The 25,149-nt window shown below is 47.4% G+C and overlaps 1 protein-coding gene across 1 annotated transcript in view; it reads right to left on the bottom strand.

Moving 5' to 3' along the window:
• The window catches only part of PKN2 (protein kinase N2), a 189,236-nt gene extending 172,683 nt beyond the window's left edge, over nt 1–16,553 (bottom strand). Inside the window, exon 1 of the mRNA XM_075322303.1 lies at nt 16,329–16,553. Coding sequence (XP_075178418.1) covers nt 16,329–16,373 — 45 coding nt within the window. The 5' untranslated portion in view covers nt 16,374–16,553. The remainder of the gene's footprint in view (nt 1–16,328) is intronic.
• Nucleotides 16,554–25,149: the final 8,596 nt, after the last annotated feature.

The raw sequence follows: 25,149 nt of genomic DNA, 5'->3' as shown, positions 1-25,149 counted from the left end.
TATTCACAAAGGGCTTTTTTGGTAAGTTTTTTTCCTGACCAAAACATGATCTTGTGGTAGGAAATCTCCTTTGAGTCATCTGCGTTTTTGGTGCGTTTTTAGTGGTGTTATTTCTACAAAATGGGTTGTATTAATGGAAAACGTTGCAAAAACGCTGCAAAAAAGTGACATGCTCATTCTCTGAAATCTGCAGCAAAACGCAGGCATTTGACAAAAGTTAGGAAAAAATCTGCAGATGTGTGTGTGTGCATGAGATTTCTGAAATCTCAGACTTTGCTGGGACTGTAAAAAGCAGCATTTTATTAGCATGGATTTGCATAAAACTAAGGCAAATCTGCAGCTAAAAAACACAGCAAAAACTTACCAAAAAAGCCCTATGTGAACAAACCCCTAGGCTAAGTTCACAATTGCGTTGTTTTGCATCAGTCACAATCCGTCGCCTTGAGGAATTATGGTATCCTGGAAAATATTTTGCAGGAATCCGTTTTTTCCCCATAGGCTTCTATTAGCGATGGATTGTGACTGATGGCCCTGCGTTGCGTGACGGATCAGCTGAATGTAACTTTTTTGTGTGTGTTGGATCTTTTTTTTTACTGTAAGCATGCGCACAGTAAAAAACCATGATGACTATAAATTCAGTTCCAGCGGCCAAAATGATCAGCTGATCGCGCACAGCCAGCCGCCGGACGATTAGCTGATCGTTCACAAAAGCCGGCCGCCGGTAAAACAGTAAAAAAAAAATAAATAAAATAAACGGATCTTTTTTTGCAGCATCAGTCACATCCGTTGTGCCACTATCTGCAACGCATCCGTTGCATCAGTCACACAACTGATTGTGATTGATGCAAAATAACGGAAGTGTGAACTTAGCCATAGGGTTGATCACGCTGCTGTATGACGAGAGCTATGGCGGGAATGTTAGCGGAGCCTTATGCGCTCTGCACTGCACCTAAAAGGTGTGCTTCAGAGCGCAGCTGAAAAGCTCCGTTCTGAAGCGCATGGTGCCGGCAGAGAACGTGCGCTCTGCATGAAGCTCCTGCCATAGACAGAGCAGGGGCTGCCGGCAAAGCACACGCTAGAAGTGACATGTCACTTCTTAGAACGCGCGCTTCGGGCAGCAGCCGAACCGCTGCGCTCTAAGACGCCACGTGCGCACGGCTCCTGCACAAGCTCCATAGATTATGCAGGGGACGCAGGACGCATGCAGTTACGCTGCGCTACAAAGCGCAGCGTAACTGTATGTAATTACGCAACGTGCGCACATAGCCTTACACCACAAGAAGACATTGTCTCTTTCCCACTAGGAATGTTTGGTGGCTTTCATATAACAAATGCAGCCCTAAATGTCACAACTAGGGCACGCAAGCCACCTAACAGTTGGAGGTACATGGATCTGATTTTTGTCGTATTGTCCTGTGAGGTGCAGAACAGTTATCTCTATGGTTAGATTATATCCATGTTATAGCTGCAGCCCTGTGGGAGGAATTAGCAGATGAAAAGGTGACATGTGGCGTGCGGTCAGCTGTTTGGGTCATCTGCTGTACTGACTTGGAGAGGATAGAGGGGAAACAGAAAAAAAAAAAACAGTCCACCAGCACACGCTGTTCACACAAATGATACAATGTAATCACTAGCCAAATATTTATCAAAAAAAGAATAGTATAAAACAGATATGTGCAACATGGAAACAAACAAGCAACAAATGGCCTTCACAATACACACTTATTGCTCCAAATGACACAGCATTCTAGATTAAAATAAAAAGCCCACAGCAGCTGCCATCAGGTAAGGCTCCGCTCACAAGTCCAATAAGTCCTTTGAAATGGATCTGGTAAGCAAAGAATAAACTAACCTGTCCTCCAGATATTAAACATCCAGGTGTAATCAGTTTTTTGGGTTTTTTTTAGCCTGTCAAAAACTAGAGTCTGGACAACGTTTTTGTCTTGGTAAGAGAATGGATTGCCGCTGCTGGATCTGTTTCATACACACGATTACTGGATTTGTGAACGCTGCTTAGTACTAAAAGCCTTCACTTACCGGTACATATCTTATTATCAGAGAACGTAACAATGCACCCACAGCAAGAAGATGGGGAGCATTACTCTGCTCACAGCTGGAATGGCATCGTGTTGACACTAGTGATGAGCGGGCACTACCATGCTCGGGTGCTCAGTACTCGTAACTAGTGATGAGCGGGCACTACCATGCTCAGGTGCTCAGTACTCGTAACTAGTGATGAGCAAGCACTACCATGCTCAGGTGCTCTGTACTCGTAACTAGTGATGAGTGAGCACTACCATGCTCGAGTGCTCTGTACTCGTAACTAGTGATGAGCGAGCACTACCATGCTCGAGTGCTCTGTACTCGTAACTAGTGATGAGCGAGCACTACCATGCTCGGGTGCTCTGTACTCGTAACTAGTGATGAACGAGCACTACCATGCTCGGGTGCTCTGTACTCGTAACTAGTGATGAGCGAGCACTACCATGCTCAGGTGCTCTGTACTCGTAACTAGTGATGAGCGAGCACTACCATGCTCGGTTGCTCTGTACTCGTAACTAGTGATGAACGAGCACTACCATGCTCGGGTGCTCTGTACTCGTAACTAGTGATGAGCGAGCACTACCATGCTCAGGTGCTCAGTACTCGTAACTAGTGATGAACGAGCACTACCATGCTCAGGTGCTCAGTACTCGTAACTAGTGATGAACGAGCACTACCATGCTCAGGTGCTCTGTACTCGTAACTAGTGATGAGCGAGCACTACCATGCTCAGGTGCTCTGTACTCGTAACTAGTGATGAGCGAGCACTACCATGCTCGGGTGCTCGGTACTCGTAACTAGTGATGAGCGAGCACTACCATGCTCGGTTGCTCTGTACTCGTAACTAGTGATGAACGAGCACTACCATACTCAGTGCTCAGTACTCGTAACTAGTGATGAGCGGGCACTACCATGCTCAGGTGCTCTGTACTCGTAACTAGTGATGAACGAGCACTACCATGCTCAGGTGCTCAGTACTCGTAACTAGTGATGAACGAGCACTACTATGCTCTGTACTCGTAACTGGTGATGAGCGGGCACTATTATGCGCAGTACTCATCACTAGTTATGAGCGAGCACTACTATGCTTGGGGGCTCAGTACTCGTAATGAGCATTTCATTGTTCGGACTGGCCCCACTCGTGTACCAAAGAAATGGAAGTCAATGGGGAACACGAGCATTTTTCCGAAAAGCTCCCGTTAAAATGCTTGAGATCCCCATCGACTTCCGTTATACTCGGGTACACAAGTCACACCCATCCGAGCATCTGACTGCCCATTACGAGTACCAAGCACGGCAGTGCTCACTCATCGCTAGTTGACACGCAGCATGGCCATGCTATTTCCCAATCCAGGCTATGTTCTTATCCAAACTTTAGGCACATACAGTACAGACCAAAAGTTTGGACACACCTTCTCATTCAAAGAGTTTTCTTTATTTTCATGACTCTGAAAATTGTAGATTCACATTGAAGGCATCAAAACTATGAATTAACACATGTGGAATAAAATACTTAAAAAAGTGTGAAACAACTGAAAATATGTCTTATATTCTAGTTTCTTCAAAGTGGCCACCTTTTGCTTTGATTACTGCTTTGCACACTCTTGGCATTCTCTTGATGAGCTTCAAGAGGTAGTCACCGGAAATGGTTTTCCAACAGTCTTGAAGGAGTTCCCAGAGATGCTTAGCAGTTGTTGGCCCTTTTTCCTTCACTCTGCGGTCCAGCTCACCCGACACCATCTCGATTGGGTTCAGGTCTGGTGACTGTGGAGGCCAGGTCATCTGGCGTAGCACCCCATCACTCTCCTTCTTAGTCAAATAGCCCTTACACAGCCTGGAGGTGTGTTTGGGGTCATTGACCTGTTGAAAAATAAATGATGGTCCAACTAAACGCAAACCGGATGGAATAGCACGCCGCTGCAAGATGCTGTGGTAGCCATGCTGGTTCTGTATGCCTTCAATTTTGAATAAATCCCCAACAGTGTCCCCAGCAAAGCACCCCCACACCATCACACCTCCTCCTCCATGCTTCACGGTGGGAACCAGCCATGTAGAGTCCATCCATTCACCTTTTCTACAAAGACACGGTGGTTGGATCCAAAGATCTCAAATTTGGACTCATCAGACCAAAGCACAGATTTCCACTGGTCTAATGTCCATTCCTTGTGTTCTTTAGCCCAAACAAGTCTCTTCTGCTTGTTGCCTGTCCTTAGCAGTGGTTTCCTAGCAGCTATTTTACCATGAAGGCCTGCTGCACAAAGTCTCCTCTTAACAGTTGTTCTAGATATGAGAAGGTGTCTCCAAACTTTGTCTGTACTGTAGATGTACGTGCAAAATTACTTTAGGTCCAGTTCAGACAAGGAAGTCTGACAACATATGATGCACTGGATGTTAAAGAGGAAAAGTATTAAAAAAGAAACATTTATACTTTTAGGTCGGAAGAATATTCAATATTGAGCGGATTAATTACAAAACGTTCTATGTTCTCCAGTGCATTGGATTTTAGACAAATTGATATGTAACACGTGTGATGATGATGTTGTTTTGCTATTCTTTTTTGTAAAAAACGCAGAAAACATTAATAATTGTAGGAAAAAAAAAAATGTTGCATTAACCAAATCGGAAGTAAAGACAGATTTCATGTAGTCCCTCCATTTTCACAAGCTTAAAAAGGGATTGGACAATGGTAAGTTCATTATATTATTTCTAATTCTTGGATGTAAACACTTCGCAGTCAATGAGCACAAAGACGTCACCAAATACTGAGCCTCCTTTCTAGAAACACTTTGCAGGGTCTTTACGTCAGCTGTCATCAGTCATTTCTGGGCCCTTTCTGCTTTTAGCAAGGTCACAGCCACATGTTCGTGGGTCTCCTAAGGCTTTTGCGTTTGGGTCAGCAGACTGGCCCGGAAATCATGGACATGTGAATGCAGCCTAAGGCCAGATACATATCAGTACATCACTGCACGGAGGCAAAATTTAGAAATTCTGTCACCATCCAAAAACTTCTAGACTGGACTGTGCTTCCCCTTTTTTGCCTCCACTTCTAGTTTTTTGGCTAAAAATAAAAAAAGCACATGTAGCCAGTGCTGCTGCTTGAAGCGGTGATCTCGGAAAGCTTTTATTTCTGTCCTGCGTAATTGATTACATTGTGAGTGGTTCTGATCCTATGGATGCAGCGCTGGCTCCATACTGCAGCTCCATGTACAAAGGGTGAATACACAGCACTGCACTAATCTGTGCACTTAGCCTATATGTCGGGAGCATTTCCCTGAAGTATACTTTAATGTTATGATAGGCAGTCATTTACCCAGATGATGACCACAGGTACGCTCTTTTGGCCTCCGTGGCAGTTATGCATTTCACACTGTTAACTCTATAGGAAACAGCAACGGACTGAACTTTACTGCACAGAAATATATTTTACTATGGGTCCCTATGGAGGACAGATGCCCAGACAGTCATCCTGACTGTGACCACTGCCGGCATACACCTCCTGAGGATATGTGGAGACACGGGGGTCAGTGGGTGCTCTCGTCCGCTGGCCCGGCCGCCTTTAGAAAGACAGCAAGGCCCAGGGCTCATCCCAACTTAACGCCCAACCTCCTTATCCATGGGCGGAACACTACTCAGACAACACAGGGTGCGGGAACCACAATATTAAGACTTTATTGGATCCCCAAACAATTAACGTCACATAGCACATAACCAGCAAAACCACAGAATGTAACCGGCAATAGTTTCTCACCCTTCCGCTGGCTCACCAGGGATTAGAATGTCCGTGCCTCAGAGCTTCCAGGGCTACTTACTCCAAACCAGCAGCACCCCGCTTTCAGCGGGCACCCACCGAGAATGGAATAACACCAGATTTAGGAAGCTGTCTGAGGGCCGCAAAGCTTGTAGTCCGGGGACTGGACTGGACTGTCCCAAGCTGGATTCCTTCCTTAGGTAGTCTTTGATATCTCAGCCGAATCCTTGCATTCGATGCTGAAGTCCATATAGTACTATAATCCAGGTTCAGTTATGGTTTGCCAATCGGATCCGCAGGTCCTAGATTGATAGTGTGTCATCCAAGCCTACCCTAATCAAACTTTAGTGGGGTTGTTTCCTTAGACTGGTTTCATCATCCCAGTACAGACCACGATGTATGGACCGGTCACTGGTCGCCTGATCCAACCCAGCCGCCTCATATATTCCCATGAGGTCCTTGAATTTGGGCAGGAGACCTGCAGTCTGTCCGTACGCAGACCACGAAAGGTGGATGTGTAAAACCGGGCAAGAGACATGAAATACTCCTGGAATATTATATAACTCCCTTTAAATACCATGTACGACAATCCTTTATTTGTCATGAAAAAGACAAGAGTTGTCACAGCTCGGCCATTGTCATCACTGGATAATAATGATGTTTGTTGTCTGCACCTTGTATTGATTAAATATCTTCACCAGTGATAAGAGAGCAGTACCATGGCTCAGGGTCTTGTAATGAGCATGGACGCTCGGATGGACGCAACTCGTGTACCAAGTATAATGGAAGTCAATGGGGACTCACTCAAGCATTTTTCTAGGAAATCTTCAGGAAAAATGCTTATGTCCCCCATTGAGTTCCATTACACTCGGATAAATGAGTCGTGCCTATCCGAGCGGCCAACTGCTTGTTACGAGTACAAAGCTCCCGAGCATGGCAGTGCCCGCTCATCACTAATCATCATCCAAACAGTTCCTCCAATTGAACCCGGTTACCAAACAGATGAAATAACAGTGGAACCTTGGATTACGAGCATAATTTGTTCCAGGAGTGTGCTCTTAAACCAAGTTACTCTTATATCAAAGCGAATTTACCCATAGAAAATAATTGAAACGCAGACAATCCGTTCCACAACCCAACAATATTTACTGTATTTATACAAACTTATTACAGTAATACAAAATAATGTCCTGTATTCATATAAAATTATTACAGTACACTAATACAAAATACTGTACAGTAAAAAGCAAAACAAATTAAACTACATATTAGCTTCCAATAGAATTGTTGGTGTGGGGAGATACAGTATAAGCAATGTGCTGCACTGGTTAGCCAAAAGAGTACACTACTGTATCCACACATGCAAATTGATAGACATGCTATATAGTATATACTGTACTGTACAATGGTGTACTGTATACAGTACATATGGACAGAAAATTACCTCCACAAAGGGTCAGAGAGCGATGAAAGGATAGAACCGGAAGTGTGCACGGTGGGAAATTGCTCTTATTGCAAAGCATTGCTCTTAAACCAAGTTACAAATTTGTAAAAAGCTTTGCTCGTCTTGCAAAACGCTCTCAAACCAAGTTAGTCGTAAACCAAGGTTCCACCGTAAGGCTATGTGCGCACGTTGCGTAAATTCATGCAGTTACGCTGCGCTTTGCAGCGCAGCGTAACTACATGCGTCCTGCGTCCCCTGCACAGTCTATGGAGATTGTGCAGGGGCCGTGCGCACGTGGCGTCTCAGAGCGCAGCGCTTCGGCAGTAGCCGAAGCGCTGCGCAAAAAGAAGTGACATGTCACTTCTTCCGTGCGCTTTGCTGGCAGCTCCTGCTCTGTCTATGGCAGGAGCTGCAGGCAGAGCGCACGTTCTCGCCGGCACCATGCGCTTCAGAACGGAGCTTTTCAGCTGCGCTCTGAAGCGCACCTTTTACGGTGCTGGGCTAGTACGCAACGTGCGCACATACCCTAACATTTTGCTGAAAGCTCATTTGGATACAGCTATGTAGGTAGGGACACATGGCTGGCAGTGCAACAGAAAACTGTGCGGCTAGTAATGGATCATTACCAATACAACATTAGATTTTCCTTGTTATACCCAAATCAGCTGTAAATCACTATCTATACAATTTACTAATTTAGTGCCGAAGTCATGTGCCACCATCCACTGATCGCTGCTCCATTTCAAGCCCCTGACGCTTTGCTTTCAGTCTTTGATCTGATCATGTGTTGACACTAGATTGAGAGCAGAGCGGCAGGGACCCGGAATAAAGCGGCCATCAGAGGACTGGGCCCTTCACACACTCTCCTAGTCATGTGTTACCAGAGCACGTGTGGAAAGTGTTAGAGAGTGACAGCATATTTAAATAGCAAGGCCAAGCCCCATCAGTGAAGATCCAGAAGCGGTCACTACTGAAATAATAGCAGGACCTCACTGCTAAACCTAAAATTCATAGCAGATCTTTATTCTTTATCTTGGCAAACTTTCATCCCAATTCCGCATGAGAAAAAATAAAATTTGCAGGATGCTGTGATTATAAGCGTCAACTGGATGAGACTTGACCATGAAAGTCAATGGGTGCATGCAAAACATTGGACTGCACAGTCTGCTTTCCACTGGCTCAGGAGGATTCTCTCCAATGATAGGACCAGAGCACACGGAGAAGATGGAGAACAAACTTCCTCCACCTTCTCCTCACACTGTGCGATCATCTGAGAGTCAGATCACGCTACGCTGACACTGATCAGAGTTTGATCAGAGTGTCATTACAATAAATCCACTCGTTTCTCTCGGATGATAGATTCTATGGTCTTACAATGTAAGTTGATGAAGCCTCATTCAGATGATCCATAGATTTACATTGTAAAAGTGACTTCCAGAGCATGCATCAACCTTTGTGTGATCCGGAAGGTGGGAAACTGTAGTCATGACTGAGAAGAGGACTGGAGCGGCGCTGGAAACCGGGGTACATGGGGATCGGTCAGTATTTGCTTATACTTAAGCCTGCTTTACACGGGACGACCGATTGTGCGATTTCACAATCGATCGTACCCGCCCCCGTCGTTTGTGCGTCACGGGTAAATCGCTGTCCATCTCGCACAAAGTCGTGAAACCCCTGTCACACGTACTTACATGCTGAGCGACCTTGCTGTGGGCGGCGCACGTCCACTTCCTGAATGGGGAGGGACGTTCGGCGTCACAACGACGTCACACAGCTGCCGGCCAATAGAAGAGGAGGGGCGGAGATGAGCGGGATGTAAACATCCCGCCCACCTCTTTCTTTCCGCATAGCCAGCGGGAGCCGTGGGACGCAGGTAAGCAGAGTTCATCGCTCCCGTGGTGTCACACTGAGCGCCGTGTGCTACCATGGGAACGATAAACAACCGGCACAAGTAAAAATAAACAATATTATGAAACGGAGCGGCGAGTACACGACTCACAATTTGTGAGCGATACTGCGTCGCTCAGAGGTTTCACACGAGACGATGTCGTGTATGATGCCGGATGTGCGTCACGAAAACCGTGACTCAGACGATGCATCGCACGATCCGTCATCTCGTGTATATCACCCTTTACAGAACACATGTACAAAAGGTTTAGTAAAATAATAATGAAGACATAATAGGAATGCTTCTTTAAAGAAAATAAAAAAAATCAAGGGTGTTGAAATATTGAACATTTCCATTTTGAGCACACCTGCTCAAATATATATATATATTCACATACATACACATACACACACACACACACACTAATAGAAAGCTGACATGTTACGTTAATAAATATTTGTATTTCCCATGAAGTACAGAACATACGGGCAGTTCCTCTGTTATTCCTCCTGAAAAGGTATTGAGTACTGGAATTCTCAATCAATAAAATGTGACAATGTATTCTGTCCAACCAGTGTTGTTGGTGCGTATAGATACAGGGGAATGAAAAATTCTTATGTGCTCAAAAAATTCATATAGATTCCAAGTATTAACGGAGAACTAATAGGACGTATTACAGATGTATTATATGGACCTTATGGTTGTACTGATCAGAACTTCCACACCATACATCCCTATGACACTGCAAGTTTAGCCCAGTAGAACTGGAAATCCCATTTCCACTCTGTTACCGTTGGCTCGCCTTAGCTTTTACTGGGCAGCCATATGGCCCCACATTATAGGCTTGCCTGGAAAAGCAGAGTAGAGCGGATGTATTTTAGCAAATGACAGAGGCAATATTGGTCAGACCCCCGCCGATCCTAGTGATATCCCCCCCCCGATATCTGATCTTGATAAAAAAAAAAAAAAAAGAAATGACCAAATCAAACAGGACTAGGGTCAGTTATACAAACTAGGCAAAGACTGACAGGCAAATGGCAAGGAAACCATAAAGCACATCAACAATAAACAGGAAGTTTACCAAGAATATAAATATCCCGGGACACAGAAGACACAAAACCTACAAGTCTATGACGTATTCACACTTATGGTTTTACCATAAAAAGACAAGATTTTAAAGAGCCTTCATCAAGACAAGATTATTATAGCATCACATCCGTAAGTGCCAACGTAGAGTCACTTAAGATTCTAGTGGAAATTACAGCTTCTAAATGACTATAACTTCATTTGGGCAACGTGCATGGAGAAGATAAAGCTGTTTAACATCTATCTTATATTAAAAAGCTTTATCGATGACAAGACCGGCAAATGTCTCCTCCAGAGATATGCACTGCAGCTATTAATGCCAGTTTCAGAGTGCAGTCATTGGTGATCCTCACCGGCAATGAAGAACATCATTTTCTGATGAAAGTGACCATCAGATGGCCGGGAGTCATCCTAGGCACACAGGTCCCATGTCCACCAGGTGAATGGCACAGGAGTGTGTATGTGTCCGTTCCATTCACTCTCTACGAATTACTGATCTCATAGACAATAAATGGAGCATTGGTCATGCATCAACATAATAGCGCTCTATTCACCACAGCCCCCATCATTGGACCCCAACTAATCCTGCATCCGTCACCTATACAGGTAATGGGATCACCTCTGCACGCAACAGTTAATAGATCATCAGAAAAGTTGTACCCAGTACATGGAACCTAAATGGTGCTCTACTTTGTGGAGCGTTTTGGTTTAGAGATAAGTGAATACTTTTGCATGGCTGGTGTCTAGCAGCTCTGTTGGTAGTCCGTGGATGCCGGATAGGAGCACCGGGAACCACCTCCAAACCGTTGGAATCTCTGGTGCCTCCTGCGATTTGTAGCCCCAAAGCAACATCATTGTTATCAGAGTAGGGGACGCTGGTATGAAAGAGGCTCACAAGGCTCCCGTCCAGCAGTCATGGGCTACTGTGACCGATGAACAAGGCTCATCTCTTATGCCTTTACGGCTAATTCACACAACCACATGGCAGACATTTTTCTTGTCTGCACTACCAATACAATCCCAGGCCCGATGTTTTAGTCTTGTGATTTGGACTATCAGCCAAATCGACTTGTATGGGGCTGGTAGTTTTGAGATTTGTGGTTGCAGGATGGCCATGGGCATGTGAATCAGTGCTTAGAAGGGCTAAGGCTATGTGCGCACGTTGCGTACAGTCACTGCAGATATTTCTGCAGCGATCTGAAGAGCACACGTGCGCTTCAAATCGCTGCAGAAAATGTCCGTAGTGAAAGAAAAAAAAAAAAGCCGATTCCATGCGCTCTGCCTGCAGCTCCTGCCATAGACAGAGCAGGAGCTGCCGGCAAAGCGCACGGAAGAAGTGACATGTCACTTCTTAGAACGCGCGCTCCGGGCAGCAGCCGAAGCGCTGCGCTCTAAGACGCCACGTGCGCACGGCCCCTGCACAATCTCCATAGATTGTGCAGGGGACGCAGGACGCATGCAGTTACGCTGCGCTGCAGAGCGCAGCGTAACTGCATGAATTACGCACACGTGCGCACATAGCCTAAGGCTGCTTTCACATCAGCGTTTTTTTTGCCAGTCAGCAAAAAAAAAAACAAAAAAAAACCAAAAAAAACACAAACCGGATCCTTTACAAATGCGTTGTCATTTCAATGCATTTGCAATGGAATCGCAGAAAGATGTGGTTACATGCGGCATACACAGGGCCCGTTGTTTTGCGGTATTTTACCGCGTTTCAAAAATGCTACTTGTTGCGTTTTTGTCCTCGGGCAAAATACTGTCAATGGATCCGTTAGATTGCGGCGGTACCTGCAATGTACTTCAATGGATGCCGAATCCTGCATTCCCGGAAGTCGCCGGACCCTGCTAGACATGATCTGGTTTTCTGTACTGAGCATGCCCAGAAAGCAGTCTCTTTCTTTCTGCCTTTCTTTCCCTGCCGCATCAAATCTTATGTAGAAGGATCTACTAAAATAACAATTGCAGTTGCACGCATTCAACAGTCAATCCACAGGATCCAGTCACATGCGTTTTGCGTTTCTTTTTGCCAACCGGCAAAAAAACGCTGATGTGAAAGCACCCTTGGGCTGTGTGCCCACAGGAGATTAAACCTGCGGATTTATCTGCAGAAAATCCGCGGATTTTCCAGATAAATTCACAGGTTTCAGCATGTACAGACACTCCCAATGTTATCCTATGGGACATGGGGAGTGCTGTGTCCATGCTGCGGTTATGTGCGGCTGTGGATGTCCCGCAGCCGCACGTAATTGCATGTCAATTATTTCTGCAGAATTACCTGCAAAAATCCCAGCTCTCCACTATGGAGATAGAGGCCGGGACTTCCGCAGGTAAGCCGCAGGAATGTCCGCAGGTTTACCGCAGCTATTTCGCTGTACTACCGCAGCTAAAAATAGCTGCGGATTCCGGCGAGCAGCTGCGGGAAACCTGCGGCCGTACCTGCGGATACACCCGCAAGTACAAACTCCTGTGGGCACATAGCCTTAGAAGTCAAAAGCAACACTCCACAAAAAGCCAAATCACTGACCCATACACAGGAGGTGTAGAGTGTGAAAGGACAAAATGTATATAAAATTTCTTGCGTCTACTGAAACTAGAAGTAATGATGCAAGACGGCCTGCTCCTTCTGATGTACACAGGTGCCTTGCGGCACAAGTGGCTTTACTCTCATCCTTTAATTGAATTTGGTCTGGCGATTGGCTTCCCTTTTCAGAGCAGCTTATAATTTTCCAAAAGCAAACGGGTCACAAACACCCAAGAAGAGGATCGAGATACAAGAATCACAATGCAAAAAGTGGTCCGGGCACAAAGAATCTTACACCTGGACTATGAGGTTTATAGACAAGGTTACCAGGACCACAGACCAAAACAAAGGATGGGTTACTTCTTGTGACATCTCCCGAGAAAAAAAAAAAAAAAAGAAAAAACACCTGCTTTAACGACGTTCACATTGGGATTCCTTAAAGAACAAGGAAGTAACGCACACAGGCAAAAAGGAAGGAAGCTAATGTCTAAGCGTCCAATAATGAGGCAAATAATAAAAGCCATCATCCACTGTAAACCGCAATACTGCACCACCTCTGCCGTAAAAGAGTTAATAAAACTACACACACATTGTAACTCATCGTCAGCCGGACTGAGCACTCATCCAGACCGGAGATCTCGGCTAAACGGACAAAACATGGACAAATTAAAGCGAATGGGCTAGTCAGATGAATGATTTAAGTGTATTATATTCTGTTTCCTTTAGGACGGAGATTGTGTAGTCGAGAAAAAAAAAAAATGCAGGGTGCCTACGCTGAGAAGCGATCTACCATAAGCCGATCAATAATAACAGAAGTTCAAGCAGGAATCAATACAGACAGTGCACACTACCCTATATAATGATGGTCAGAGACCAGTCATGTCTTACTAGAAAAGAATTGACTATATGATCTGTAATTATACCGCCATTGTGAGCCGAAGACTCGGCGACCACAAGGAAAACGCAGGCAATATTATATCTGCCTGATCATCTAGGAGCCGTATGAGCAATGTCCCTGGAAATGTTACTGAAATAAATAATATACAAGATTAAAAAATAAAAAGTACAATATATAAAAATAAATTATACAAAAATATACAAATGAACCTAGTAATTAGATTGTATGTAAAAGCAATATAAAATAAAGAATGAACCTAGAAATCTAAAATAATGTAATAAAAATAAAGTAATAAATCACGCGGCACAATGATTACCAAATTAAAGCAAAACTCTTATTAATAAATGACAACACAACCAATTAATTACTTCTAATGACCGACAGTCTCTCTGGACACCGGATAGGTACATAACCAAGTGCACAAGACCCCGGATACCTGCACTTCTACCTACGTGAATGTTACTCACAGCGAGGAGACCACCGGACCCCTCCCAAACTGCATGGAAAACTAGAAGCTTAGTTCCAAAAGTCAGACCTGAGGAGTTTGTTACATTAGAAGAAACAGTATCCTGTGCCTTGCGGCTCCAAGACGATCCCGCTAATGATGCCTTATGATGACCACAAGAACGACCTTAACTTTTCGGGAATCACAAAATTATGTGTGGAGTCTGTGGGATTAGAATGCCCCAACACAAAGTCACCTGTGACCATTGTCTGGAGGTGGTGTGGGAAGTGATAAGCATCCCCAATGATCCAGATGATTTCCCCAACAGACGGCGGAAGAGATTGAGGCAGAACCACCGCCTATCTCTACCACCCTCACCAGCCCCGGGGGCACCCTGCCGGGGATGAGGGTGGTAGATATAGGCGGCAGCGGCCTGACGCTGGCTCTCTCCCAACTACCCCCACTGGGGCACCCTGCCACTGCCGGCTCTCTCCCCACCCCCCGGAGGCACCCCGCCACCACCTCTGTCCCCACCGGGGGCACCCTGATGCCGCCTGCTCTCTCTCCCCACCCCTCCGGGTGCACCCCGCCACCGCCTCTGTCCCCACCCCCCCACCGGGGGCACTTTGCCTCCAGCTTTCCCCGGGTCCCTCTGGTGTTCGCTCCCCCATCCCTCCCCGAGGCATTCTGGTGCTGCGCCCCCACCCCCCCACTGGGGCACTCTAGTGCCTTCTCACTCCCCCCTGTTGCACTCTAGTGCCGGTTCCCCCCACTCATGGGGCACTCTGCTGCCGGCTCTCCCTCCTCCCCCCCGGGGGCACTCTGCTGCCGGCTCTCCCTCCTCCCCCCCGGGGGCACTCTGCTGCCGGCTCTCCCTCCTCCCCCCCGGGGGCACTCTGCTGCCGGCTCTCCCTCCTCCCCCCCGGGGGCACTCTGCTGCCGGCTCTCCCTCCTCCCCCCCGGGGGCACTCTGCTGCCGGCTCTCCCTCCTCCCCCCCGGGGGCACTCTGCTGCCGGCTCTCCCTCCTCCCCCCCCGGGGGCACTCTGCTGCCGGCTCTCCTTCCCCCCGGGGGCACTCTGCTGCCGGCTCTCCCTCCTTCCCCCCCGGGGGCACTCTGCTGCCGGCTCTCCTTCCCCCCGGGGGCACTCTGCTGCCGGCTCTCCCTCCTCCCCCCCGGGGGCACTCTGCTGCCGGCTCTCCTTCCCCCCGGGGGCACTCTGCTGCCGGCTCTCCCTCCTCCCCCCCGGGGGCACTCTGCTGCCGGCTCTCCCTCCTCCCCCCCGGGGGCACTCTGCTGCCGGCTCTCCTTCCCCCCGGGGGCACTCTGCTGCCGGCTCTCCCTCCTTTCCCCGGGGGCACTCTGCTGCCGGCTCTCCCTCCTTCCCCCGGGGGCACTCTGCTGCCGGCTCTCCCTCCTCCCCCCCGGGGGCACTCTGCTGCCGGCTCTCCCTCCCCCCTGGGGGCACTCTGCTGCCGGCTCTCCCTCCTTCCCCCGGGGGCACTCTGCTGCCGGCTCTCCCTCCTTCCCCCGGGGGCACTCTGCTGCCGGCTCTCCCTCCTCCCCCCCGGGGGCACTCTGCTGCCGGCTCTCCTTCCCCCCGGGGGCACTCTGCTGCCGGCTCTCCCTCCTCCCCCCCGGGGGCACTCTGCTGCCGGCTCTCCCTCCTCCCCCCCGGGGGCACTCTGCTGCCGGCTCTCCTTCCCCCCGGGGGCACTCTGCTGCCGGCTCTCCCTCCTTTCCCCGGGGGCACTCTGCTGCCGGCTCTCCCTCCTTCCCCCGGGGGCACTCTGCTGCCGGCTCTCCCTCCTCCCCCCCGGGGGCACTCTGCTGCCGGCTCTCCCTCCCCCCTGGGGGCACTCTGCTGCCGGCTCTCCCTCCTTCCCCCGGGGGCACTCTGCTGCCGGCTCTCCCTCCTTCCCCCGGGGGCACTCTGCTGCCGGCTCTCCCTCCTCCCCCCCGGGGGCACTCTGCTGCCGGCTCTCCTTCCCCCCGGGGGCACTCTGCTGCCGGCTCTCCCTCCTTCCCCCGGGGGCACTCTGCTGCCGCCTGTCCTGGCAGCTGCCCCGGGAGGAGGCCTGTGCCTGTCATTCATTGATGGCAGCCCCTGCCTGCAGGACGCTCCGTCTCTCGCTACACAAGTTCTGCACAACTCACGGCCGCTCACACAGTAACTTCCCCTCCGGTCGGAGGCAGCACACACCGGGCAGCTCGGCGGCTCCCGTCCCCCGCAGCTCCCGCCCCGGGCCCCTCACCTGGTAGTCGGTCAGGATGATCTCCCTGTCCGTGTTGGACGCCATCGCGGTTCCGGCTGCTCCTGTCCGAGCACCTGGGGAATGGAGGGCGGCTCCGAGCACACAGGGGCGGGAGAGAAGTGCCCCCTCCTCACATGAAGAGAAGCGCTGGGAAACCGAGAGGAAGCGGGGATACAGGAAACCAGCAGGGAATGGCAGCGCCGCCTCCTCCGCCCTCTCCCTGCCCCAGCCCGCAGCCCTCAGACCCCCTCCGACTACCGCCGCCCGTACTCCGCGCCTGTCGCACCGTTTGCGTGTCACGCTGTCGCACTGGACGACGTTTTGCGACCGTCACGTGATCTTCGGACAGGGTAGTACACAACGACCCGAGGAGGGTACGCCAAGTGCCGCCTTCACCGCAGCGCCCCCTAGTGGCGGCCCCGGGAACCTCGCGCTGCTCGGATATTCCTGCTCTGCCCGGTCAGGAAGGGCGCAGCGCAAACGTCTGCGTCCGAATACGGGGTCTGCGGCATTGTCAGGGCAAAGTCACGTGTGTGAATATGGTGCAGCTATTCCTGCCAGCAGGCATTTCCCAGGGGCCAAGCACAATTTTGCAGGAGAGATTGCTCATCTTTAAATTCCCTCAAACACTTGGAACCCCCCCCAAAAAAAACCTTAAAATCCAATGCTGCGGAATCTGTGCCCTAGTGCTAAAACCGTCCAGGATTTGGTTGCCGATCCGGCAATGAAAACTGCGCCAGAAAAGTCTCTACGGGGCGATCCCAAGAGTTTTATGGATGCGGGAAACGTTTTTCAGCTTCAAGAAACGCTGTTGTTTTTGTTTTGTTTTTTTTTTAAGTTTTTGTTTCTTGAAACTTTCAGAAGTTTTTGAATTTTTTTGGTTACTTTTTTCTGATTTCTGCCTTTTTCTTTGATATCGCCCAGTTTTGAGCATATTCCACTTTTGTTTTTTCCAAAAGACATTTTTTAAAACCTCATCAGGAATTAAAAATAAAAATTCTCCACCTTCTCTCGATCAGTCGGTGAAAAACGGACGGCACAGGGATGGCAACTCTTTTTCATGGACCTATTGACTTTCATTGCCGATATCGGATATGTCTTGCCGATTTTGCACGGACCACTCAGTCCATAAAAAAATCACTGACATAAACCGTCCCATAGATTACGGCGGGACGTCACTGGTGGATTTTGCACATGGTGTAATCACATAAAACCAATTTGCATAATTAAAGGGAACCTGTCACCAGTATTTTCCCCTATAAGCTGCGGCCACCACCAGTGATCCCTTATATACAGCATTCTAGAATACGGTATATAAGAGCCCAGGTCGCTGTGTAGAACGTAAAAAACACTTTATTATACTCACCTGGGGGTGTTCTGGTCCATTGGGAGTCACGGGTCTCAATTCGGCGCCTCCTTCTTGTGCAGTCGCCGTCATCCTTCTCAGCCCTGTGTGGATGACATTTTCTATGAGACTGACTTTATGCACCTTTCATTCTTCGGAAACTTGAAACTATAGAGTAAGGGCTCTTTTTCACTTGTGTTGTGAGAACATCGGAAGTTATATGCTAATGACCCTCTGCTGCGAGCATCAGCTGAGGGTCATGCGACGGTGATCTGATCTTGTGATCGTATCACAGCTGCAGAGAAGATGGAGGGAGCACTTTCTCCCCTTCTCCTACGCTGTCTGTCTTTGCGTGCACTGCACTGCAGTCGCATAACATGCATGTTTCACACGCACCCATAGACTTGTATGGGGGTGCGTGAGCCAAGACTCACTGCCAAATGCTACATGCTTCGATTGCAACAAGAGCACGATTCGTGACGAGAAATAAAAGGCAAGAGGACACTGCCTCATTGATTAACACTGGTGCGAGTGCGATCCGATGTTTTATCGGATTGCACTCGCACATGAAAATCGCAAGTGGAAAGAGCCCCAAAAGAGAGTCACCACAAGAAGGATCGCGGGTCACAATGCACAGACTGGCCGCACATCTCCCGACCCATAATTGACAGGCACATGGAAATATATCAAGCTGTCATACTCATTCGGGAGTACAATTAGTGGAAAAAATGGCGAGCACACGGTATAAAAGGTAAGGTGCTAACAAAGTGGGTCAAAGCCCATATATCATGAAGTCCAAAAAATTGCTGCACACTTAAATTTGGAAGGCAATTTTTTTTTGTGTATTTAGACACATGGCGACCTCTGAAATGAATTACGTTTCGCCCAACTGGTCTTACCCTTAATCACACCGAGCAACATTATGAGTAAGTATCATTCCGTAAGGACAAGGTACTTGGCAAGATATGGAAAATACCCTGGTTGAGGTCGCTGATTGAGTAGAAGGTATATATTAGGGAAGGAGTATGTATCTGGGGAACCCTAAGGGGGCGGCTATGGCCTACTGTGATAGACGCCATCCTGTGTATGAAGGCCAGTGATCTTTCTGTATCTAGGTCCAACTGCTAAAAATTCAAATTTATTGAAATAGGTCCATATGGTGTAATTGCTAAGTACTGGCTCTGGTCCCACAATTTGGTGGGAGGATTGTCAGGCGCCTGGTGAGGCTGGTGTGTCCTGGCTGGAGGGTCAGACCAAATTAACAAAAAATAAAAACCATTAGGTTAGATCCTCCAGCCAGGACACACCAGCCTCACCAGGCCTGACAATCCTCCCACCAAATTGTGGGACCAGAGCCACTACTTAGCAATTATACCATATGGACCTATTTCAATATATTTAAATTTGTACCGGCTGGACCTAGATACAGAAACACCACTGGCCTTCATACACAGGATGGCGTCTATCACAGTAGGCCATAGCCGCCCCCTTAGGGTTCCCCAGATATATACTTCTTCCCTAATATATAAGTTCTACTCAATCAGCCACCTCAACCAGGGTATTTTCTCTATCTGGCCAAGTGCCTTGTCCTTACGGAATGATACTTACTAGGGATGATCGAATACCTCAAATATTCGGCTTCGGAAATATCGAACGAATAGATCGCCGCTATGCGAATATTCGATGCGCAATGTAAGTCTAAGGGAAGCCCGAATTGTTCCGAATAGTTGTTATTCGGGTTTCCCATAGACTTACATTGCCCATCGAATATTCGCAAATAGTCGAATAGCGGCGACCTATTCGGCAAATATTCGCGAAGCCGAATATTTGAGGTATTCGATCATCCCTAATACTTACTCATAATGTCGCTCAGTATGATTAAAGGTAAGACCAGTTGGGCGCAACGTCATTCATTTCAGAGGTCACCATGTGTCCAAATACACTGTATATTTACTAATTTCATTAAAAAAATGTTGCATTTCAAATTTAAGTGAGCAATTTTTTGGACTTTACACTCATTATTTGGGAGGCGACCCCGCCAATCCGTGCATTGTGATTGGAGATAGGACCATGATAATGAACGTTTGAACGAGCCGTTACCCGCTTCTTGTCCCAGACGGGACTCTCTGATGTCTTTCTCAGGCTGGAGTCACACTAATCTTCAAAGTTCCAGTTTTTTGTTCGGTTATCCGTTCTATCGCAAGTGTGAATGAAGCCTAACGTGTATGACCAGGCTTAGATCAGGGATCTGACAGCTGAGTATTATTGAGTATACCATTATATGGCCAGTTGAGTGCTTGTTATAATCTCATTATAGAAGGGAATTTCCTTGTATGTCATTCAATAATACTGTACAGTGTAAAAATACCAATAATCTGATGTTTAGGCGATGAATGCAATTGTGATTGATCAGTGTTTCTACTTTTAGACCTGACATCTTTACTCGAGGCAATGTAATCTGCAGCCTCCTCTGGAGCAGGAAATAATTGCATTTCTTGTGTATGTAGAATTTCCAGGTTTAGGACCAGATCTAGAACACATATTTGCCTCAATTCAAGAGTAAACACCTTTTTAGATTTGATTCCTAATGTTTTTGTCTTTCGATTATCCGGTCGTCTAGATTCATATAGGGCTGAATCGCATCACAAATATATAGTCGGTAGAAATGTTGATTAAAAGTTTGGTTCGGGACCTGAATTTAAGCCTAAACTTCATATAAGTCAATGGAAACCCAAACGTCTGTGCTGTAAAAGGCTGTAAAATGGTTGTGGTAAATCCTAGGATCCTGCAAAATGGGGGTCATTGCTCTGCAAACAAATGTGGATAGGGAATTAAAAAAAAAATTACATGGGCTCCTGCCTATTTTTGATAACCAGTGCAAGTAAAGCAGGCAACTGCGGGCTGCAAACCTCAGTGGTCAGCTTTACCTTGACTAGCTATCAAAAATAGAGGGGATCCCACACCATTTTTTAAAATGATTTATTTAAAAAAACTCTTGGAGTCCCCCTATTTTTGATAACTAGTCAAGATAAAGCAGACAGTTAAGGGCTAGTATTATCAGACTGGGAAGGTCCATGTTTATTTGGCTCCTTTTGGCCTTAAAATAGCAGCCCACAGTTGACCCAGAAGTGGCGCATCCATTAAATTCACCAATTCTGGCACTTTGCCACTCTCTTCCTGATTGCCCAGCTGCGGTGGCAATCAGGGTAATACTTTTGGGGTTGACGTTAGCAGTGAATTGGCAGCTGGCATCAAGCCCAGGGGTTGGTAATGGATAGGCGTCCATCAAACATCTCCATTGTTAACCCGGCAATTGTAGAGTTAAAAAACATTCACACTGGAAAAAATAGATTATTTGAATAAAGACGTCTCTCACACATCCTCATTCACCAATTTATTGAATAAAGAACGCCTTGACATAATCCAGTTGGTGAATAAAGACTCCCCCACACTCCCTCATTCCCCAAATTATTAATTAAAAAGAAATCCTGAAATTTCTGACACAATCCAATGGAGTAATGTTGCACGATGCCCATCAATTCCTATGGAGCTTCATTCTCAGAACGTTCTCAGAACGAGGCTCCTTGGGTCACTGAATCCAGTGCTGGACCCGGATTTTCTCACCATGAGCACTCTGAGTTTTTGATGTTTCAGGTTTTCTGAAGTATTTCTGCGTCTATTAGATGAATACGGCTACTTGATTTTCATTGCGTTTTTGAGCGCTTTTATCACTTACCGTATATTTTTAGCACTTTTTTTGATACTGCGGATTTTGTCTTTTTTTTGGTATGTTGTATTTGAAATAAAACTGCTTTGTTTTTTTTATACTTCCTGACATTTGGCTTTGACAAAACATTACTGATACAGTCAGTCAGCAGAAACACACTAAAAGTCCACGTGTGGATGTTACCTGCGGATCTTCCGCATCTGATGCAATTTTATGGGGAAAATCTGCACATAAAACTCAGCGTACCTGCAATAGAAATAGACATGCTGCGGATTTCAAACATGCACTGCAGTTCAGTTTTTACATAGTGCAGAAAAATGCACAATGGGCATGAGATTTCTAAAAATCTCACACCCTTTGCTTTCCATTTTCTGCGCAGCGTAAATACGAAGAGTCAAAAACTCACCACAAGACATCATTGTGGGAACGTAGGTGTAGCCCCCATGGGGCACGGGGTTAACTGTTTACTCGTTGTCGGGCCAGTGATGTCGGGTCTGGGGATGTCACAGGTGGCCCTGCCCGGCTTCGTGGCCCCGAGGCGTAAAATGAAAGGGGAGGATGAAGATGGTGGAGGAGATGATGGGGATAGTTTGTCTTGTGATGCCACCTGCGGTACGCGGCCTGGGAATAGCCGCCGCTGCTGTCGCTGTCCTCCAGGGCGGATGGTTGTAGCAGGTAAGATGGTTCTGCTCCCCACAGGTGGAGAGGGCCCCGGGGAGGATGATGAGAGGAGTAGTGGCTGTTGGCGCCGAAGCGCGGGGCGCCGGCTAGGACAGGCAGACACAGTCTCTGCGGTTTCAAGGTTTCTTTACTCACAGTCCCGGTTGCCACTCCCGGAGTATTGGTTTCCGCCCTGCTGGACCCCAGTTCATCCCAAGCAATTCGAGGCCACCGCCGGTGTTCCCACTGTGAGTCTTTTCTGGTCGAGGTCCCTGCAATCCCGATTTGTGGAACGGGCTGTGTGTCTTTCCTGCACTCTCTGCAGAAACTGGAATCCCGTGTAGCTGTAGAGAACCCGGGCGGAGCTACCTGCTCCAAGCCGCGGGTCCTATGGCGCTCCCAGAAGTGTGAGGTAAAAGAAGATTGGACCGAGGACCCAACTCTGTCCCTCACCCCAAGCTGTGCCCAGGGTTGACTGCCTAAGTGTGAAGATGCTCCTTCCTTTTTTCCCAAATGGTGCCCACCCCCCAGGTGGTTGTCCTAGTGACCGGGAAAGACCCATGCTTCATGATGGCCACCCCCCATTCTACCCCAGGCCATCCCCCCCCTGATGGGGAAGCACCTAACTGTGTGTGGTTTGTAAATGTGAGAAACACCAGCGATTAACCTCTCCTTACCCGGGATGAGTACCACACCTTAAGTGAGGTGCAGTACCCTGTGGCGACTGAAGCCGCAGGGGCGCCACAAAGGCTAAAGGGGAGGCAATAGCTGATATGATTGGTGCCTGGTCTCCATAAAGTCAGTAATGGGGATACCTGTTCCTGCCTGTACCTGATCCCTGCCCATCCTACCTATTTGCACCTGGTTCAGGTCCTGTTCCCACCTGTACCTGGTTCTAGCAAGTCCTGCCTGTTGACACCTGTGTTGGCACCTGGTTCCAATCCTGTTCCTCCTTGTACCTGGTCCCAGCCTGTCCTGCCTATTGGCACTTGGTTCCAGTCCGTCCTGCCTTGTTGGTACTAGTGACTCTGCTTGTCAATCCTGCCGTGTTGGTGCTAGACACTCTGCCTGCACGTCCTTGCCTTGCCATCTGCTTTGCTAGTGATTTTGCCTGTTCGTCCTGCCCTTTGCAAAAACATCATTATGGAAACATAGCCTAAAGTTGGGGATAATGCCTGGTCTAAGTAAAGCTAGTAGTGGGGAATATGATTTCCCCGTTTGTACCTTTTTCTCGGTGTAGACCATATTTCTTATTCTGACAATTATAAGAGGAAATTGCAAATAATATGATCTGAGATATACTCCAATACCTTATCTACGCCTATGTATAACACTGCACAGATCCCAGTGTCCTCTACAATGAGCGGGCACGTGATCTTGGAGAGACAGTCATGTTGATTATCATAACAGAAGGCAGTAAATGGAGGTTACATCTGAAGATCCTCAGTCATGTAAATCACTCTGCTCTGTTTTGTGCTCTTTAGTGGGTTATTTGCCTTTGTATTCCAGTTTCTGGTTCCTGTGTGCGGAGTTTTATTCCTATAAATCCATGTCCCATTCTTATCTGGACCTCATTCACATATGACCAGTAGAACAAGCAAGACAGTAAGTGCAGTAACAAAGTGCAAACAATCCGCTACTTATTTTTTCTCAATATCGGTTATATATAGCTATAGTGATAAAAGCTTTTCACCATAGCCACACACTGCATTTAGCATATGGTCTTGCTTCGATCCAATGAAGAAAGTAGAAAGTATCACACTTTTTAATTAAATCACCACAAATGGGTAAAAGCAGTAATAACCCCAGTCCAAGGACACACTTAAAGGACATTTTTGTTAGTTTTTCAGGCTATAGGTAAAAAATAACACTGAAGTAGTTGCTATCTGTCTGCCTGCTCTACGAGTCACAAACTGCTCCTCCTGCTGATTCTGATGCTTTAACAGATCTTCCTATTCTATTCTGGACTACTCTGTTGACGGGTCATGGCTGCCGATGTCATGCTGATTGACAGCGGGCTCCCCGCTGTTAGGTAGTCTGACGCAGGGCCACCTCGGGGGTGGGGGGGTAAAGATGACTTTAGTCCGGGGCCCCAACAGGAAGGCCCCTTCATGCTTCATTTATTGGCTTACCAAAAGGGGTGGAGGCGAAGCAGGGATGGAGGCGGAGCTGGGGTGGAGTCTCAAGGGGGCCCTAAAATTATGCCAGTCAGCGGCACTGAAATTTCTAGTTGCAGCCCTGCCTGATGTGGCAGTAATGCCCTATCAACGGAGCAGAGCGGAAGAGAAGCAGGGGCTCTGTGACATCAACGGAAGCTGCAGAATCACCAGCAGAGATCTACGCTGGGCAGACAGCATGTATTCATGAAATATAAGTCATGTCTAACCAATCTGTTGGGGTTCTATGAGGAGGAAAGCGCAAATCTGGATATTAGTAATGCAGCTGATGTGATTTATTTGGACTTTGCAAAGGCATTTGATACTGTACCACATAATAGCCTTATACTGAATCTCCAGAAGCAAGGACTAGGGGAAACTATATGCAGATGGGTAAGGAATTGGCTAAAAGATAGGAAACAAAGAGTAGTCATAAACAGTATATTCTCTAAATGGGCTATAGCCAGCAGTGGGGTGCCGCAGGGATCTGTGCTAGGACCGATTCTTTTTAATCTCTTTAATAATGACCTTGGATGGGATTGATAGTAAAGTGTCAGTCTTTGCTGGTGGCACCAAACTATGTAGGATATTAAAAACTGACCTTGATAGTACAATATTACAAAAAGATCTGGATAAGATGTCAGAATGGGCAGATACTTGGCAAATGAGATTTAATATTGATAAATGTAAAGTAATGCACCTAGGACGGAGTAATACTATAACTGCGTATACATTAAATGGAAGTAAGCTCGGGACTACAGAACAGGAGAAGGACTTGGGTATTCTCATTACAAATAAGCTGAGCAGCAGTATGCAATGTCAGGCAGCAGCTGCTAAAGCAAACAAGATTCTAGGGTGTATAAAAAGAGAGATTAGATCCCGCGATCCCAACGTATTGTTACCCCTCTATAAATCACTTGTAAGGCCACATCT

The sequence above is a fragment of the Anomaloglossus baeobatrachus genome, chromosome 8, assembly GCF_048569485.1.
Source record: "Anomaloglossus baeobatrachus isolate aAnoBae1 chromosome 8, aAnoBae1.hap1, whole genome shotgun sequence".
Taxonomy (NCBI): domain Eukaryota; kingdom Metazoa; phylum Chordata; class Amphibia; order Anura; family Aromobatidae; genus Anomaloglossus; species Anomaloglossus baeobatrachus.
Note: the sequence above shows the minus strand (reverse complement) of the source record. Positions and strands in the feature narration are given on the sequence as shown.